This window comes from Amia ocellicauda, chromosome 13 (assembly GCF_036373705.1).
Source record: "Amia ocellicauda isolate fAmiCal2 chromosome 13, fAmiCal2.hap1, whole genome shotgun sequence".
Lineage (NCBI taxonomy): Eukaryota > Metazoa > Chordata > Actinopteri > Amiiformes > Amiidae > Amia > Amia ocellicauda.
The window spans coordinates 16317852-16339371 of record NC_089862.1 but is presented as its reverse complement, the minus strand read 5'-3'; the positions used below and the strand labels follow the sequence as shown (position 1 = coordinate 16339371).

Here is a 21520-nt window from a genome sequence, read left to right as displayed (position 1 = left end):
TTAAATGACTAAGTTTTCGTTATGATTTAATGGGCAAGTCAAATGCCACACATTTCTGACTACAAATCGAGCATTCAGCAATTGAAAACAAATTTAGTTTCTATCCCAGTTCAAACAAAGGTGGGGGATTTCTAAACTACTTTATGATTGATTCACAGCACAGTTATATCCTTGGTATCTGATTGCTTAATCTAAACTATACTGGAATAAACGTTTGTTTGTGACAACTTTTATTGTATATTTATTGCATGGAAATCCAAAGGTACAACAATGTAAAATAATTCACACTGATATCTAACTATAGATGTTTTAGGGGCAATGATTGGATTAGAACAGAATGTAAAATAATCAATCTGTAAATTGAATTGTTGAATGAAATATACTTTTTACAAATGGTTATCCAATTACATTTTGCTTTATAAATAACTTGGCTTAATATATCTACACTCACCTAAAGGATTATTAGGAACACCTGTTCAATTTCTCATTAATGCAATTATCTAACCAACCAATCACATGGCAGTTGCTTCAATGCATTTAGGGGTGTGGTCCTGGTCAAGACAATCTCCTGAACTCCAAACTGAATGTCTGAATGGGAAAGAAAGGTGATTTATGCAATTTTGAGCGTGGCATGGTTGTTGGTGCCAGACGGGCCGGTCTGAGTATTTCACAATCTGCTCAGTTACTGGGATTTTCACGCACAACCATTTCTAGGGTTTACAAAGAATGGTGTGAAAAGGGAAAAACATCCAGTATGCGGCAGTCCTGTGGGCGAAAATGCCTTGTTGATGCTAGAGGTCAGAGGAGAATGGGCCGACTGATTCAAGCTGATAGAAGAGCAACTTTGACTGAAATAACCACTCGTTACAATCGAGGTATGCAGCAAAGCATTTGTGAAGCCACAACACATACAACCTTGAGGCAGATGGGCTACAACAGCAGAAGACCCCACCGGGTACCACTCATCTCCACTACAAATAGGAAAAAGAGGCTACAATTTGCACAAGCTCACCAAAATTGGACAGTTGAAGACTGGAAAAATGTTGCCTGGTCTGATGAGTCTCGATTTCTGTTGAGACATTCAGATGGTAGAGTCAGAATTTGGCGTAAACAGAATGAGAACATGGATCCATCATGCCTTGTTAGCACTGTGCAGGCTGGTGGTGGTGGTGTAATGGTGTGGGGGATGTTTTCTTGGCACACTTTAGGCCCCTTAGTGCCATTTGGGCATCGTTTAAATGCCACGGCCTACCTGAGCATTGTTTCTGACCATGTCCATCCCTTTATGACCACCATGTACCCATCCTCTGATGGCTACTTCCAGCAGGATAATGCACCATGTCACAAAGGTCGAATCATTTCAAATTGGTTTCTTGAACATGACAATGAGTTCACTGTACTAAACTGGCCCCCACAGTCACCAGATCTCAACCCAATAGAGCATCTTTGGGATGTGGTGGAACGGGAGCTTCGTGCCCTGGATGTGCATCCCACAAATCTCCATCAACTGCAAGATGCTATCCTATCAATATGGGCCAACATTTCTAAAGAATGCTTTCAGCACCTTGTTGAATCAATGCCACGTAGAATTAAGGCAGTTCTGAAGGCGAAAGGGGGTCAAACACAGTATTAGTATGGTGTTCCTAATAATCCTTTAGGTGAATGTATTGAGATATCTGTAAATAGATTTCACAGATTTACATCGGATTAATAGTTTATTTGAATATATTGAACAGTGGGCTATTTATGCAGTAGTGCACTCTTTTCTGTTTCTGTTTCATTTTATCATAAAGTGCTGTGTTTAAAAAAAAAATACAACTTGGTGTCAGAAGCTCCCATGGTCTTTTTCAGCTTCATGAAATATTGCTAAACCATTTTGCTAACAACACATTTTATACTGTTCTCTACCAAGTCATATGTATATATATATATATATAGAACCAATTTATTAAAAGGATACAGAAATGAAAACTATCAAGAGATCCTGGATCAGCTTTTAGTGAGTCATACATGAGTCACTGCATATCTTACGTATGAACTGTGACTGGTATCTAGAATTTCCTAGGAATTTGAGAGGCACTATATAAACTTGTGTCAACATGGATTCATCATCTGAGGCATTGAAGACACACATGACATATCGGCTACATCCCTGTGGATATTTTTCAGAAATCATGGTAAGTTTACTTGATACTCCACTTTTTAATAATAATAAAAAGTTTGTGGCAGTTATACACAAATTTATGGTTTTAGTTGATATTATAGGGCTCATATTTGTTTTGTTTAGAGATATTGGAGTTGGTTTGCTAGAAATGTCTTATACAATTGAGCCATAGTCTGCCCCCACGCATTGCATACAGCAATGTGGGTGTTTGAGATTGAAAAGTCCCTCTGACTGACCCATCAAAGACTAGGACTACAAAAGGTTAAAAAACATTTACTGTCAATCTTGAGGCTTTGCTTGACCTTAAAAATGATGGGTCTGGAGTTGAAGAAACATGTATCTAAAGCCATGCCTAACGCCTTAAATCACTGTACCTTCTGTGCAAAAAAAAAAAAGACAAAAAGACAAACAAAGAAGAGAGCAGAGACAAGACAAGCTGTTAATATGCTCTTAGTATGTGTTTCTCTAGTCACATAAATGTCCCTGTAGGCCTTATATTTTGTTAGGTGATTATCTCCGGTATGATTTTGAGTTATTTTGGATTAAGAGCTGGCTATGGTTTCTACATTTACTTTTAGTCTCTTGTAAACTGATGTTCTTGTATAAAGAAAAGTAGTCCTGGTTCTGACCTCCGATCAACACAATGATTTTCACGGTCTAAAGACTCTGAGAGAACAAACAGCAGATTCTATGGACGTGTGGTATCAGCTACAAGAAGATAAGGACAGCTCAATGTTTATATTTAAAAGAAAAAGGAACTTCTTGCAGGAAATAAAAGTGAAGCCTTTACTCACGTGTAGTATTGTTAACAAGATCTGCAATGGTTAAATTCGTTGCTTAGAATAGAAGGTAAAACGGAGGACATAAGTGATAGAAAATAAATAACCAAATCGAACAAAATAATACAAAGCTGGTGGAAGTAAAGAATAAAGTGGTGCTGCTGGTGCAGGTTTGCTTTTATTTTCAGCAAAGATATTGTGCAGAAAACCAGCATATTTATCTTACCAGCACACCAGCACGATTCATCCACCTACCCCAGCCGACAAGGTTACCTTCAGCAGATGGTAATCGACAGGTCGCTGATCTCAGTGGGTGATTATCATTTAGGAAAGATGCTTACTAATAATTGAGGGGAGCATACCTATAAAATCCCCTCTCTGTTTACTGACATTAGGAGAATGCGTTTTTGAGTCAGCATCTACTGCACAAAGGATATCCAGATTAACATGAGCTGATCTTGCTTTGCGAATTGACTTCACAGATTCTTATGTTGTTTGGCAATTTTAAAAGGATTCCATTCAGTTAAAATGACAGCATAGAACTGCTTATAGAGTTAGAACTGGAATTTTAATTAAAGTCATGGTATTTGTTTGAGTTTCATGTTTACTGAATATATAGTATACATACTTGTTTAAAATCTTACAGAACACATATCCAATGAGAGATGTAGTTGTTAGCTAAGTTAATTTAAAATTACTTTTTCTTAAATTCCAAATTTGCAAACAAGAATTCCCATTAGAAATTATAATAATAAAGTATAGAATATATACACATTTGGAATATAGAAAATATAGAATCTGCATTTATATAGAATCTGGATTTTTACTGTGACATTAAGAAAGGTTAAACCTGAACAGAGCCTTTACAGTAAGTCCTTCAAATTACTGGCATTGAATATACCAGGTACTGATGAATCCTTTCCAAATCTGAAAGTCGTGGCTCCCTCTTGGTGAGTAGGTGAACCTGTGTTACTGTGTTTTTTAACTTGCTCCATGACAAACTATGATTAATAGGGAATCCTTGCAGTAGAAGACTGCGTGGGCGGCCGCGTGCTGTTGCGAATGTGAAAAGGAAGTATACTGCTTTTGAATGGGGATTCCCTTTTGGGTGGGCTAAGTTTTATTTAAATAAGCCATCGCAGGAAGAAAAAAATGTTGCTCTCCCTTGGTATACTGTCAGAGCCAGTATAGTTACTCAGATTATTGCAACATGAACAGAGGAGACTCCTGTTAATAGAGTGGTGAGTTTGTATTAGTTTGATATTGAAATAAGTGCTGTTGAGTTAGAAAACATTTGGATGAAAAGACAGAGAGGGAGAAAGAAAGCTATTTAATCTTCCATTCTAACAATGTACCAAACATTAAAAATAATAATTTATGTATTCAGAATTTTACTTACATAATGTAAGCATTATAGTAAACAAATCAATGAAAATGTATTCAGATACAGTATACATGTTTAACATAATGTTTAAAAGCTTATGACTGGCCTGTTAAGGCCATTTCTAAAATGTGTAAGTCTCCATTTACAGCAAATCTGAAAACTGCTTCAGATTTTCAGTCAACAATAGCAGCGACAACAGCAACAGCAACAACAACAACAACAACAACAACAACAACAACAACAACAACAACAATAAAATTAGTAAATACGCCTCTGGTATCATTTTAGGTGTATGGGTTTGCATGACACCTTATTAATACTTTTTTAACTAGCTTGATATACACAAAAACAAACTGCATTACAATATCATTCAGTTAAGATACACTGGATAATTAATACAGGTCAGTCAATGACACTCTTATAATATTAATTGAGTTTTATACTACTTGTTACAAAGTTTTTAGTCACATAATCCTAGCACAAAACTAGAAAACAGTATAGGTTATATTAAGGTTATATTTTGTATTTCTTTACAATGACCTTTAAGAAATGTCAACAAATGATCTATTGTTACAAAGATTGTTTTTAGTTTTACAATCTTGTAGTACTTATTTATAGATAAAGTACAAATATAAATGGCTAATCTCTGATTCATTGTCACTGAATTAAAGCATTAAACTACATTAGTAATGTTACATCAAATTGCAGCCAGTTAACTAAAACAGGAAATGGAACCTCAATGGACATTCAAAATGTTTCCCTCAATATGAGGGTTTGTTGGCTCAGGTTTCTATATTTTTGTGTACATTTCTCAGAGCTGTTGCTGAGATGTAACTTAAGAGACATATAACTTGTCTACGTAGAGGGTTTTACTAGGGATATGCCAAAAATAAGGAATTTTGCTAACTGTTTACTGACCGAAATTAAAACAAATTTTGGAGTCTAACTTATATTGTAGATTCTATGGTATGAGGGAAAGCTATACAATGTGAAGAATGTACATCCTTGGTTCATTATGTGAAAAATATCAACAAAAATGGTTTCTCAATAATTATTCAGGACATGAACACATGCTTAAAACATTATAACTGAGGCTGACAGTCAGGGGGTGATTGTAAATGCTTGTCGGTCCTCTCTGCAAAGGAAAAGGTAAAGACAATGTTTTTATAGAAAAAATAAAACACGCCATTATAACCATTAGCCATTATAACATGCCCATTTATATGAAAGGTGGGTGTTTCTTGGAAGCAGCACATACTGTAATCTGCATTTGAAGGTGGTGGGCGTCTTGCAGATTTGACTCTGAAGGATCTCCCACCCAAATGGAGACCTCTAATGTTCGCATGAAACCATATAGTGGGTCCGCTATGAAGGATTGCTCATCATTTTCCATTTCCTCCATATTTGGTATTTTTTGAAACCACAGTACAACGTTGCTTTAGTGGTATTTCCCAGGTCCTGCGCTTTAAGATCATCGGGTCTGCTTTTATTGTTCAATTCTGACATTCATTTCAGGCAGAAAACTCCACGAGATATGCCCTGTCATGGAGGCAGCACGAAGATGTGGGGGAATGAAAACAATGTACAGGGTAGCAGAAATGACTGATTTGAAACTGAGTGTATTAATAACCGTCAAATAAAAATTTGTTTATTCATCTTTCTATCCTCTTTGACGTGGATGTGAAAAGTCATCGGTGTCACTTTATTCTTTTTCATTGCTGACTTGTGCTGTATGCAGAAGTAGGCTGTTGAAGATACCAATGCGATTACAGTGTGGTGACAAAGCTGTCTGCTTCCACAGCCGCAGAATGAGCACCTGAGCATGAGGGACCAAGAGCTGAGACCAAGACATCACATGGAAAGTTGTGAAGATCTGGAAAGGTAATTTTTCTATTTAGTGTTCACACCATATCGCAGGAGAGAGCACTGTGTTATAAACCAGTCTGGGTTTTCAATGTTTTTAGTTCTTTTCTTAAACACATTTGTTTGTTTTGCGAATAAGAATATGGCATGTATTTCTATAAAGTGTGATCATTCTTAGAAGAGACCAAGCAAAGGCAGATAAATACAAGGTTTCCCAAAATATTCTTATTTTATTATCTGGGCAGTTAGTGGGAATTTAATATTACAGGGCTCTTTGTGACAAAATCTGAATTACCGTGGCTTGCTATGAGTCACATGGCAAAACTTGTCATGTTCTGATTGAATATATATCAAGGTGGGATGTTGTTAAAATGCTGTTTGATGACTCACTATTTATGCCTATGTTTACCTGTCGTGTGCATTGGTGCCTTGAGCACTGAGCAAAGGGAATTAATAAACTCAAATGTATTAATAAACCTTTCATTCATTACTTATATAAAAAATGGTATAGTAAACTATAATTAAACTAGTATAAATTCATCAATATAATCAAATGTCTCCCTCATTAAAATGCTCACATTATATAAAATATATCAGGTAGTGTTCAACATATGCTGGAAGTATCATTGGCATTTTTGTGCTGTATTGTTATAGGTGTGAAAGTGTGGAGCTTGATGACAATATCAGATTGTACATTACCCAGATGAATGCTTCCCACAGCCAAAACTACATAAAGAAACAACATCAACTTCAGGTAAGCATGAGATTTGGTTTCCTTCTCAGTTTCGTAAAGAGTTGAGCTGTGTTCCAGTCAGTGTAAAAAGGAAAGCATTTCCCTGAGTTTTGTAATAGAGGAAATGTACCACAGGGAGACCAGTAAACGAAGCCTGACCGTAATTCTGACAGGCTTACCAAAAGTCAGAAAGCTATTTTTAACTTGGTATTAAAATGATGATTGGGTTATTTCTCTTCTAAATATATAAATATCCTAGTGCTGTGAATCTTTCATAATAAAAAGTAATATACATATACATACAAGTTATAAATCAATCAATAATTAAATAGTTCTGACTGAATGCCCTTGGGTGGTAATGCTCCCAGTGGGTAACATTATCAATTTAATTTTTCTAACGTCATTCTCATTTTGTCATTTTATTTTTTATTTTTTTGAGTTTCAGTATCCTCTTACTAACTTCCTTTTTTAATAATATATGTTAAGCTTGTGTGGCTCCTGGTTTCCTGCTGTAGCAAAATGGTTATAGAAGAATAAGAAAAAATAGGACTTTGCTGGTCAAATGTTTGGATGGTCTCTTGATTTTGAAACGTCAGTCACATTTCTAGGTCAGTCTTCATTTTTCATTTCAATACATGCATTATCTGTAGTTATGTTCATATACCATATAATACATCTGCACAGGTACTAAAGCACAACAATAAGGTACCATGTCAGGTTATAGACATGCAGGAATTCATCACCCTTTTTGAAGTATTCATCCTCAAGGAAAAAAACTAAAACGCACTATTCACATTTTGCTCTAAGTATATTTAATTGCCTAAGATTTTTATGTTATGGCATAACTTGCTAACTTGACAAGTGACATTTTAGGAATTATTTTGCAAATGTTGTCTCTGTCAGAGAGCTACTTCACATGCTACTTCACAGAGTCACATGCCCCTGTATATCTGGTGTTTATTAGGGTTATTATTAGGTTTGAGTTTGTTCCTTTTTAGCTTTCTTCCTTATCGAGCTTTCCAGTAAAAAAAGCAGCCGTAGTTTCCACTATATTCCATCCTTAAGAAATGATCATTTGAAGCAGGGATATTGTGTCATTGTGGGATGACGCTTATTGTGAAAAAAATGTAAGTTTTCCATACACCTCATGAAGTCCAACTTCAAAAGCAATGTGCTGAACAGTACCACTTACTGTTTTTTTGTTTTTTTCTCATCAAAAGCCTTCATGTCCTTCAGAGGATTTAGAGTCCAGAAGGAGCTCCTGTAGGATGACAGAAGAACTGCCGGTTGACACAAGTGAGGTAAGAATTCTTCATATTCTGAACTACAGAATTAAAAGAGAGTCATAAATCAAACTAGTTCATTTAGCCCTGTTTTGACTCTTCATGGACTAGTATCATTAATGTGATTGAAGGCAATGAACATGTTTTAGCTAATGGAAGTCACAGGAGGACACAATACATTCCAGCCACATTAATGCTTGCCATTAGTTTTTGATATTTGTGTAGTTGAATTTCTGTAATTTACTTTGTATATTCAACAACAGCTCAGTGTGTATACAATGATTAATATAATTATTTCCAAAACTGGAAAGATTAGATGCTGGTTACAAAGTGACTTTTTAAGCATTGTTTATATGACTGAATAATTTCAATAGTAATTTTAAAGGTATAGAAAGTGGGTACATGATGCATGATGGCTCGGAAATTACTTTACAAACAAACCTTTATTTTGCCCTTTTTCAAAATCAAGCTACAAAAGTGTAAGCATAAAAAGGGTCAGATCTGCTTTTAAGTTTGCTTTTGGCTCCATCTAATGGTTATATGTTTAACTTAAAAATAAACGTATGTGTACATTATACATGGACTCAAATATCTACATCAAAATACAGCAGTGGGTTCAAACTATAAGTCATTCATTAACTATGGACTGTTAGCAGATTAACATCTTTAATTGATCAATGAGAGAGAGAACTGTGGATAAAAAAGTAATTGGTCAGACTTTTACAGAGATTGTGTTATTATTGTGTTCACAGGTTTTGGGATCAAAGGGAAGTCAGAGAGGGACTTCCCCAGAGGAGTTAAAACAACGGATCATGATTCTGGAAAAACAAAGACAAGAGGTTAATTTAAATGCCATATATATATATATATATATATATATATATATATATATATATATATATATATATATATATATATATATATCGTTAATAGCAAGCTAGGCTTGGTGGATAATTGAGATGGGGAACAAGTATGGCTTTGTTGAATGCCATTTGGGTGTTAATGGAAGGCTTAGAGATGGTTATTCCAGATGTGTGTCTGAGCCATTGTTCTTTTTCCATTTCATAGCTGCTTGCTGTGAATAAGAAATGGGATGAGCAATATAAAACCATGAAAAAACATTATGAACTGAAGGTAATTCTTTTTCATTTTTCTAAGATGATTTTTAACGTTTGTTTAGTTTTTTACAAAATGTATGTACACAATACGAACTAAAAATGAATATTATAACTCCTTTCTATGGCTTGCATTTCATTTTCAGATCATGGAAATGAGAAAGAGGTTGATGACGTGTAATAAATACATCACTGAACTGCAGGAGAAGCAGACAGATTTTGATAATAAAATTATGATTGCCAAAGAAAAGATTGAAAATGAACAGGTCGGTTTCATGTATTGCTCATGTGATACATATATTCAATATCTGTATTAAATCTAGAATGTGTAACTCTGAGAAACACAGAAACAGATAAAGATCATTGTGGTTTATGTGTTAGCAGGAGCTAATTATCATGCTGATTATTATCAAAAGTACAAGCCATAGCTCAGAGATGACATTAAAAAGTCTGTAAAAGTTAAAATGATATCCAATTGGCAGGTACATGGATACTTCCATTTATTACTATGATTGATAAGCATAAAGGGCAAGTATTACCTTTAACAGATTGACATGCCTACAGTCCTCAAGCTTACATCTGATACAGGAAACCACACAAGGCAGAATATTATAATCATGACTTACAAGGTTTCATGTCCTAAATCAGATGCTAGTATCAGATATACAGTTAAATAAAATGAACTAAGCTCTGTTAACAGTATTGTCTTTGATATTTGCAGGGACAAAGCACTAAACTTAGTGCTGAATTACTTGAAATGAAAAGACAAAAGCAGAATCTACAGGAAGAGAACGCCTTTCTGACTAAAAAGAAGCAACATCATGAATGTGAAATTAGGAGGCTGAACAAGGTAGGGACACTTTTGTTTAGAACCAAATATAGCAGAACTGCCTTCAAAGATTAAGTTCCTCAGTTTAACAAATACATCTCTTTGTGGATTTACAATAACTGCCTGTGTTTACTGTAATTGTGTAAACTATTCTGGGTTTTATTATAGACATCTTCAAAACACATGGGAAGAATGTCTGTGGCAATGCTATTCCCTTCTTTTTGTTAAAAAATAAGACCCTTTACTGAATGCATTTGGAAAAAAAGACTATTGGTGTTTGGGACCAAAATGTCTTTATTATATGTTATAATACATATACTGCATGTAGGCTATTGAAAATATGTATACAACTTAGTTCAAGGACAAGTCTGCTATGTGAGACATAAAGCCTTTAGTTAACATTTTACTGAAATGTTGTTCATGGGCCTTGTATTTGAAACAGGTTAGGTTAACAACTAGCTACCCCTTTCAGGAGATTCCCTTATTGTGTTATTATAGTGTCTCCTTTACATCCCCTGCTTTTGGAAAGCATAAGACAACAAAAATACTTTCAAGCAGAGGAAGACTGACCTTTCCTGTTCTCATTCATTGATATATGTATATCTCTATATATAGTATAAATATATACAAGTTTTCTTATTTCTCATGGCAAATTGGCTAATTACTTCAACTTTTCAATTAATGTAGAGAGAAAGTCAGTTAAAGAGCACTCAAGCAACCCATGATTTGTAGCCACTAGATTAGGAAGCCTGGTCTTAGTATATACAGTGGATCGAGCAGCTGTAGAATTAAAAGTGCATTCATTTCACTCCCTTCCCTAACCACACTTCCTCCATAGTAGTGAACTAGTATTTTTTTTCCTGTATGTTTTAATGTAGTTCACTGAATTTAATGAAACAGATGTGAACTTTGAGTCACAAGTGTTACCAATCAATTCTATTTTTGGTTCTGCTGACTTACACTAATATGGCAGGTCTGTGTTATTTGATGTATTGACTCACAGTAACAGGCCAGGGAGTTTTCAAAACGATACCTAAATCTCTTCCGTGAGGTCTCCTAAATCCAGAACACAGGTTTTAGCTGAGCATCACCCATCTGAATTAAAGGTCACAGTGTACTTTACAAAGTAAATACAACCTCTGTTACAGTCTGATGAAAGGATAATGCACCTTTTAGGAGAGTTAATTTATTATTTGGCTATTAGACATCATTACACTGTTTATTTTCCTCTGACCTTTAAGTAGTTTGAAAGACGACTTCATTAATCTGCTGCAGGTATTTAGTCTTGCGCTTTCATTATCCCACTAATAAGAACTGGGGTCGTTTATGTATATATGCATATGCCAGACTCTTATGGTTGGCTTGCCAGTAAGGCTGTTGTTAGAACATTTTATCCTTTGTGGGTATTCCTAAACGAATGGACTTATGGAAAATTCAAAAGAAGAAATATATAGAAATGTAATATAAAACTGGAAATAAAATATGTATAAATGTCCTTATCAATGGTATTTTCCAAACACTCGGTATTCCCTCAAAAACCTGTGTAGCAAGTCTGGTAAACCCCAAATGTTTAGAGGGAGAAATTAAACCAAGTGAAAGATATGGAAATGGCATTAAAGCAAGACATAACAGTATAGTATTGTACAGTAATCAAACCATACATTAGTCTACCTGTCACAGGTTTGAACTGTGTTTTGGTAGAATTTAAAAGAGAATAACATTGCCTGCTGAGATGAACAGGAAGTGGTTAGGCTACACAGCCACATATATACCTATGAGACATAAACAGGAAGTTATTTCAGTTTCTTTAAGTAGAATTTCTGTGAAAGTTTTTTAGTCTCGTCTAATGACTCACTGTAGACATGCTTGAAATGTGTACAGCTGTGGCTGTTATAGTGTCAGCCTGAGGATCGGTTCCAGGTTTGACTATCTGCTTAAGATATAGATTTATAGGAATGGGGAAAAAAAGAGGTTTAAGCATGCCAACCTTCAAGGTGTTAGACAAAACTAAGCCTGACCTTTTCCTGTAGCCCTGTAACTTTATCACTATTTTTACATCTCGCCTGGGTTTTAGTAGCTCCATCACTACAGTCAGAGGAATGCAGACTCTAATGCTAGGCTATTTGCAGGATTAAAGTATGTGAAAGTGGATCTTAAATATTTAATTACATGAAGTGTAGCATGTCTCATTCCTGAAAATATATTAGCTGTCAACATTCTGTTTTACAATATTTTCATCTTTAAAGATCTGAGTATGATACAATGCACTAACCTAATGAAACAATGAAGTGTCCATCATTTCAAAACAACATAGGTAGAAACCTGAAGCAAAGCTGGCAAAACATGAAATTAATTGTGACAACAATTGAAGAACATATACAAAACTTTTCAATAACGTCATCTTGTCCACGATTATTTGAAGATCTTATTATTTTTTAATTGTTTGAAAAGGTTGTTGATATGGCCTCTTTTTGCAGTGCATATGCAATCTTAATCGGAAGAATAAACAAATATTTGGCTTCATAACACTTGACCCACACAGCTGTCGACATTCACACATTCCAATAACAATCCCACTTCAAAAGAAACCTCATGGGGGATCAATTGAAGATTGCAGGAGGAAGGCACTCCGTTTAGTGCACATTCCAAACAGATGTAAATGTGAAGGCTTTACCAGATCGGGGCGAATGCTGGTATTTTTTTAAAGACACTGATTTTAATATATTTCTGATAAATATATAGAACATTTTTTTTACATTCAACAAAAGCAGTGTGTCAAAATCAATTCCCTCCATTTGATTAGCAGATGAAAAAGTAGCTGTGCATCAATCCCTGTTTCCTCATCTAGTTCATGTCTGCAGACTTAATGAGTTGAGCTATGGGCAGGGCTTGTATTGTGGACTTCAATCCATAGGGGGGCTGAGCTGAAACAACAACATTTACACCATGTGTGACATGCTTAGTGAATTCATCAGATGAATTGCTGTGTGTGGTTTAGAAATATTAATGTTACGTTTTCATTTTACGCTGGAAAACAGAAGATGTGTTTTCTTGTTTTATTCTGTATTTTGGTAATCTCTAACATCTGCAAGAGTTTAAATATATATGCATTGTTCTGTCTACCTATACATTTAATTAAGTATCATCAACTATGTGCAGGTGATTCCTCATGTATACAGGTTATATTGTCTTTTTTCGGGCTTTAAGGGTAAATCAAATTCACAAAAATCATGAAGGATCTTTTTATCTTACAAATGTTTTAAATAGACCAAGGAAGATCAGCTACAGTATCATGACGTTTAAAATATAATTTGAAAAGAAACTGAGATAAGGATAATACATGTATGCAGACAAGATTAGGTATTTCCAACATAACCAATTATCAATTGAAGCAAAACATTGATTTCACTTAAACTTTAGATCCTACTGAAATTCTAATTGAATTTTAATCATGACAGGTCCTCTCGGAAAACATCCGTGGAGAGGAAACTGTAACACAGATTGATGTCCTAAAACACCAGGTGAGGCAATGTAATACTGAATAATTGCCATCTTCCAATTTCTTATTAATAATGATAATATTTAACTTTATTGGATTAAAATGTAACTTCATAATTCGCAAAATATGGATATAGACCACATATTTCTATTGGATCTGAAAGGAGTTTATTCAAAATCCATAAATGTGTTTGTAATACATCGAACACTGATTTGAGTGATTATGAAAGGATTTAATGGACCAGACATTTTGTACCAGAATCTTCCATCTCAACCATTGTGCTAATGAGTTACATTCATAACAATTATATTAAAATGCCTTAAAGTGTTTCTCCCATATTGTTTAAAAGTCTTTTTACAGCACACATGCAGTGTGTATAATCTCTAATTATAGATAATTGCCCACTTAGGAAATGCAAAACTGACCTCATTAGAGTTTTCTTTATCTCAATGTTTTCAAAGGCTCAAGTCTATAAAGAAGACTTTCAGAAAGAAAGACACGACAGAGAGAGGCTAAAAGAAAGAAATTACGAATTGGAGAAGAAATGTAAGAAACAGCAGTCTGAGCTACAGTCACTTAAGTTACAGGTAAAAACTTAATATGTTTTTAATAAGTCTCCTTAGTTATTATTATTTGTGGTTCATAACCCCAAATGTCTTACACTGTGTGCAAACGGTGCACTTTGTCTTTCTTCTTGGACATTACACTTTATGATAGGTCACCACCTGGTATGAAATCATTGAACAGCAATGCAGTACATTGTCCAAATGCTGTGATACAAAATCCTTATGCCAAAGACTCAAACACTGGTCATATCCCTGAATGTCTTTTGTATTTTACTCATCCATATCCTTGTTACTTACACTGACTTACAAGATTGCTTTTTGTATGCATCATTTAGCTGTAAAACATTACAATTTGGTTTGCTTACATTGTTAAAAAGTAACCTGCATATAAAACATACAGGACAAATACACACACAAACACACACACACAAATACATGTTTTGAGGACTAAACAAATCAAAATAACAGCACATGAGCTTGCGTTTCTTTTCTCTGCAAGCTCCCCGACTTCATTGTTCACTACCAGACCTGTTTCGTCCAAGCCACAAATAAAATGTTTTGACCGTGTTTGAAGAAAAAATCAACATTGTGTTTGGACTACAAGTTAACATCGAAAATTAAAGAGACAGATAGGAATATAAAACAAATATGGGCTGCAGGACCTGACTGTATATGGTTCAACAAAGGCAATGCTTTAACAATCACCTTCAATTATTTGGGTTTCATGATAAGATTCCTGAACCCAGGGATAAGCAGTAAGGTCACATCCATGATTCATGAAAGCCCTTCTGGGAGAAGGACCCAGACTTCGTTTTATTTTAAAACAGCAATCCTATCTTCAATATTGACTTGACTTATATGTTTTAAATATCAGCTTCTGTTTGTTCTTGCTTCAAAGGTGAAACAGTTTCCCCAGCAAGTCGCCAAACAATGGATTCCAGCTCCCTATTACTGTCCTCACTGGGCTGCCTTTCCCACCCATGGCAACATCTGCACATTACCTCACAGCCCAGACCCCAGCGATCCACGCACACACCAGGACAAGCATGGGGACCATCAGCAACACCCAGTGAGTGACTGCTGTTTTCTAATCACCTCCTAATTGTTTCAGTATGGTTTCAGACACAACACTTTGAAAGGCTAGACTACAATAAATGAAGCATTATAACACTAATTACAACTTTTTGTAATGTCTTTATTGGTAGTTTAAAAACATCATGACTTCCCTGCTCATAAGTTAAAAATATTTGCACAGTGTATTACAAGTAATATGGAGATAATCCTTCCTCTGCTGGTAATGGATTTTACCAGAGACCATGGGCTTTGTGGAGGACATTTGTCCAGAGGTCTGTAATGGCATTCTGTTCTAGACATTCACTGGTGGTATACCAAGTGATGACAGAAATCGTGGAATGAAAGTTGCTTTCCATATTATACCTTTAGGGAGACTGTATTGCCTTTATTGGAAGACTATGGGACATCAGAGTGTAACCCAGTCCAAACATGACTGTATGAAGGATTGGATGCAGTGAACAGAGAGATTGGGTTGGTCTAAAACCCATTTCCCAAGATATCCATGACTATATGTGTGTATGCAACTGTGTCCATTGTGGAGAGGGAATTACAGTGACAATGATTTGATGGCAGGGTAGTCACCAAAGAACCAGTGAATTTACTGGGAAATAAGCAGCGATAAAGACAATTATCCAGGTACCATTGATCCTGAAGTGGAGAGCCTGGGTTTGGTGGTGGCCTGGAGAAGATTTCAATCAATCAAAAGAGTTTGGACTATTGCTTTCATTTATTTTTATTAAGGGTGGCACATATTGTGATATTTTGGACAGCCCTGTGGTGCCAGTCTCAATAGAGTTTTATAGTAAAGACCCGTGCATCTAGCAACAGGATGATTGAGCAGATCACAAAGCTCAGAGTACAGCTCAGTGGGTCAAGGAGAAGGGAATTGAAAGTGTTTCATGGTCTGCTCAGAGTCCTAACATTAATCACTGGGATGGAGGAGCAGGAACTGCAGGAATTAATGTCTCTTGTTGCCTTAGAAACTACACTGTGAGTAATGGCACAGTATTTCTCTGACCATTTATTAAAAGAAGTTGGAAAGGGATTCATCTTGGAATCATTTATGACTATAACATTCTTCATTGTCTTTTATTATTATGGTTTTTATATGGTATTGGTAATGTAATGTGCACCTATACAGCTATTCTTGGTGTGTGTACAGTGCTGTACAGTTTTTTTGCGGTGTTGTTAAAAATATCATGAAGCTTACTCTTGTATCTTCCCCCACCGAAAATCTGTAATCCCTGATCTCCAGAAGTTTTATCTGAACCAATAAGACTGTGCCCTGTCTTAGAATATATTTGAATATCCCAGGGCCACCACATGAAGAGATCTGTATCTGTGTGTAAAAAGCCTCCATGCCATGCAGTGATTCTTCATCAATACCTTGTTTTAGTATGATGATGCACATCAGCGAGAATATCTATACAGATGATCCGAGCAGGATGACAGAATGTATCAGAAAATGAGCATAGAGAGTATACCAGCTAACATTTCCTTAGGAAAAATAAATGCCATTGGTAGCAAATATTACTGTAATGCAGATCAGATGCTTATTTTCTCACAGTTGTCAACCTGTTTCACAGCTGGCATTCCTCATATCAAAGACTTCTACAGGCATTTCCCTTCTCTTCCTGTTTTTCCTGCTATTTATTTAGTAGGCATATTGTGTCCTTAATGGCTTATTTGACACGTTTCAATGTGCATTAAATTGGGGTTGCAGTTTCCCTTTCTTGCCCCCCTGTAAGATGTCTGTGGTAAATGAAGGAAATTAACTCACATTTTCTTCACACAGTGCTTTACTTAGAAATATATGCGGTGTTATAGCCAAGCTTCTTGTAGCATTGCGAACTGTGAACTCAGTGTGACATGGTGTTTTCATATTGCTGTAATATATAAACTGTCTTGTCTATTGCAGCCAAACTATCAGTGGTATGTTTCCTCTTCTGACCAGCTTCCTCCAGATGTTCCACACATCCCACCCAACCAGAAAGCCAACGGTAAGACAAAGCTCCATACCTTCTGCATTTACATTTTTCTTTGCAAAGATTACCACAAGCGTTTTGTCTGAAGAGCTTTGGAGAAACATTTAGAATACATATATAAACATTATGTTTAATTTACATTTATTTTTGGAATCCTTTTTGGTTATTCTGGATCCATTATACGGTACTAAGATATTTTAGGTGGTCTGAGGTCATGGTCTGAGTTCAAAAGTCTAATACCTGAGTATCACCATCACACCAGTTTATCTCTGTGATCAGTTATTTCCAATTAATCTCTTTTTAACTCATTCAAAGATGTTCATAAAAGCAGTTATATTTTTTTCATGTACCTTTTTTGTTTTTTTTGTCTTTTTACAGGTACAAAAAATACAGAAAAATAAGATTTTGCTGTGAATGTGTATAATAAATCCTGTGTTGTTGTTGTTGTTGTTGTTGTTGTTGTTGAACAGAAATGAAGTACAACCAAAATATATTTTTGATAATAAAATGTATAATGAATATGTTTTTCTGTTATTTTATTTACAAAATGATAATTAGAACCACATAGTGTTATTAATGTATTATCAGTCTGGCCCAAGTGATGTAATTTGGAAAGACCTTTTTTGAGCCACATTCATTTTTAATGAAGATTATAAATTATGCGGGGATACTTAATGTCTTTTGAAGTAAAACTATTAATGGTATTGTAAGGGCACTTTTTGTGATATATACAGTATATAAGCTATATATATGATTGTATGCTTGATTATATACATATTACTTGGTTATATATATTTTCCTGGGGAGATGAATGCATTTGACAGTCTGGTGACTAGCTTGTTATGGAGTAATGGGATTATGACATTCCTTTGATTCCCACAGACTGAAGATTGTTTCTGTTCTGCATACTTCATTTTCTATGGAAAGATCATAATGGTCTACATGTAAGATTAAACGTAAACATCATTTAACTTTACATTCTGAAACTCTACAAGTTTCTTGATACTCCCATTAACTGTGAATACAATTCTGACCTATAATAAAATCTGAGAAAATGGTCGTACTTGTACTGTTCAGCTGTATTAGTTCTCTTTAATCTGCATCTTAAACCCATGGCCTAGGGGAGGGGTTTCCATTAGAGGTAATTCCTAAGATATATGTTTGTCCAATGTCCCATGGATGTCCCACTTAAAATTGTTTACTCTGAGGCCTTCAGAATGCAATGGAAGTGTGTACAAATGACACAGATACATACACCAATGGACCTCATAGGCTTAGATAAAAATAGCTGTATCTTAAGTGGTACTAAGGGGATGACTTTGAAGTTTCTTGTGGACTGACTTCTGCTGTCACCTTTAACCTCTTGGTAATCTTTTGTACAGGAATCAGCCCACAGATACTCAGCAGCTCTCTTTGATTTATAAATGTTCTACATTTTTCATCTGGTTTATCTTGCCCACACTCACCCCCTGCTGATCAACCCCATAGATAATACCATCTTGGGTCCATTCTCCAAAGCTCCGATACGAACCCCATTTACGCTCAAATCTGTAGTCCATACCAAGAGCTGCATTGCCATTTTTCTTGTCAAGAAACCATCTGTGTTGCCTGTCCTTACAATGAGTTCATTTCACTCAATTCTGACTTGAGTAGATTCCTGCCAAAGCAAGGTCATGGAAAAGTATTGGAAGAACGTATGTGCTGAAGATGCATCCAACCAGAAATTAGACACAGGCCTGCATGCTTATTGTGTTAGTGAAACCCTGAGGAAAAGATACTCTCCTCTTTAGAAAATATCATAGTAAATAAGCAACCACTCACTATGGTGAGAGTAAAGCAAAGGCAATGCTGATGTGCCCACATTACGTCACAGTAGCTTAGAATTTGAATTGGGTCAGAACTCACATCCTTTTCTGCAGTGGGCTTCAGTGGTTTAAGCTTTTCCTATGGTTGAGAAGGTGGCATTAACTAATCTAATGGAAAATATTATAATGAGGTATTGCTTATGGTAATCAAAAGCTCATTTACCTTTTCTTAAAGAAAATTATTTAATTGCAACCTTAGCACTGATAAAAATTCTCTGTATCAATTTTCTCACCAGGGCATATGCTCACTGCACTGTTACTAAAGTGATTTCACCCATTCTGTCATTTCTCACAGTTTGTGTGGCTTTGTTTCATTGTCCTCTCATCCAAACTGCACGAGATGACATATCTTATACAATAAGACACATCTCTAACATGACCTATTCACTTGTAATATATGATCTTACATTCAAATACTCACGCCAACTTCTCGTCCGGTTTTCTAAATTCACGATGACTGACGAGTGTTTTCCAACCAATGAAAATCCAGAGTCCACTGTAGGCGGAGACTCTGTGTAATTAAGTAATTTCCATAGCAATAAATACTTTTTATATTAGTTTTGATAGAGGATCTATGGAAATGTGAAGGAGGGAGGAGGGGGATTTGTTGGAGGGCATTTTGATGAATGGAGGAGGGAGTTTTGTCAGAGGGAGTTTTGACGGAGGGAGGAAGGCCTTTCGTTGGAGGGTGTTTTGTTGGAGGTAGGTGGGAGTTTTGACAGAGGGAGCAGGGAGCAGAGAGTTTTGGCAGAGGGAGTAGGGAATATATGGTGGAGGTAGCTGGGAGCAGAGATGTCTAATATGGACACTGTATTACAAGATATCTTATTGAATATCCCAAACTTAATTCACAGTGAGAGTCAATATATTATTTGAACTGGTTGAACACACACTCCACCAACAACTGTGTAATTGTGTGGCAGAGAAATGACTGTGAGCACTAGATTGCATGATTGTTTCACTGGTTTATTATTTGTAAGACCTGTATTCATCATTATTCTCAATATTGTATCATTTGTCAGGATTCGATACCCAAATTCAGCCACAACTTGTTTTTTTTTCAGTAACAAAGGGTGTTTTATTCAAAGTCACATTTGTCTCATGGGCCGAGCTCAGCACTACAACATAGAGGGGGATCTCTCTTTCTGGGAACCTATTACACATTTCTGCCAAATCATATATTTCTACGAATGACAAAGATAATGCAGACAGTAGGATTATAAACTAGGATTATAAAGCTAATGGTGTCCTTTTATCACCTCTTCCACACATGGACAATGTCAACCCAAAGGACGTTTTTAAGGTCAACAATTAAACAACAACCAGAGGTCATGAATGTAAATTAAAGTTAGTAGCATTTAGGACTGAAAACGTATAAAACGCTATGATGGCCTGGACCATTGACTCCTTCAGTAAACGTCTGATTCAAGTAAGCATGTAATAAAGTTCAAATAAACTTAAACAATGTGGAAAGTATGAACATTCAAATAACCTACTTAATATCCTTTATACACTTGCATGTTCTGGTGTTGTGCAGAATTTGTTTTTTAAGGACAAAAAGTCACCTCACAAATGCTTTTCTTGTCAGGTTTTTCTCTTCCTGTCTACTATAAACTGTCCCCTGTGTGTATATGTTTTCATAGGTTTGGCATGTGGCTTCATCACTGACAATAGATTGAACTTGGCATCTATTTTAATCACAGTAACATGAGAGTCTGTTCCCCTTGGTAATTTCTAAAACTCGGAGGGCAATTATCGTACTGATATTCCTAACAAAACGCTGATCTGACATTTGCAGTGCAAGGCAGTTAGTTCTCCACCTACTTGGATTTGGTTTTGAAATCTGTGTTTTCAGTCTACTGTTGTTAGATGATAGACCAAAAAAAATGTGAAGCTACGGGATAATGTATTTCATTTAAGTATTTTACATTATTATGGTTGACTAAGCTTTGTTAATAAAAACATGCGTCCTTTGCTGCTGAGACCAGCTTTAGACTGTTTTCTGTTATGATGTTATTCCTGAGTGCTTTTGGCATGTTGCTACTGGAAGACAAGAACTGCAACTATTTAGGAAAGAATATTTCATTTCTACTTTGTGTGTTTAGTTAATGGACAGATACCCAAAGAATTCAAGTATAAATCGCAGTAAGTGGTGTATCCTGTGCAAGGCAGAGTATTATGTAGATTGTAATTGTAGAAAATAATAAATACTATTGGCTAAAAAGGTGGTAGAGAGACAAAGGGACGTCCAAGTCATAAAAAGTTATTTATATACGCTCACATTATATATGATGACATAAAAAAAGATTGGCCCCAATAATATAGACTCTCACTCATCCACTCAAGATCTAATTCACACACTCCTCGTGGAAGAGTGAAGT

The 21520-nt window shown here is 35.6% G+C and overlaps 1 protein-coding gene across 1 annotated transcript; it reads left to right on the top strand.

Moving 5' to 3' along the window:
* The first annotated feature begins 2113 nt into the window (after positions 1-2113).
* LOC136766502 (TNFAIP3-interacting protein 3) lies at positions 2114-17793 on the top strand. The gene is made up of 13 exons (XM_066719999.1): positions 2114-2177; positions 6129-6208; positions 6845-6944; positions 8144-8224; positions 8959-9045; positions 9275-9340; positions 9468-9587; positions 10043-10171; positions 13609-13671; positions 14111-14236; positions 15114-15284; positions 17208-17289; positions 17653-17793. The coding sequence occupies exons 1-13, from the start codon at positions 2133-2135 to the stop codon at positions 17673-17675; spliced, it is 1173 nt and encodes a 390-aa protein (XP_066576096.1). The 5' UTR covers positions 2114-2132; the 3' UTR covers positions 17676-17793.
* The last annotated feature ends 3727 nt before the right edge of the window (positions 17794-21520 follow it).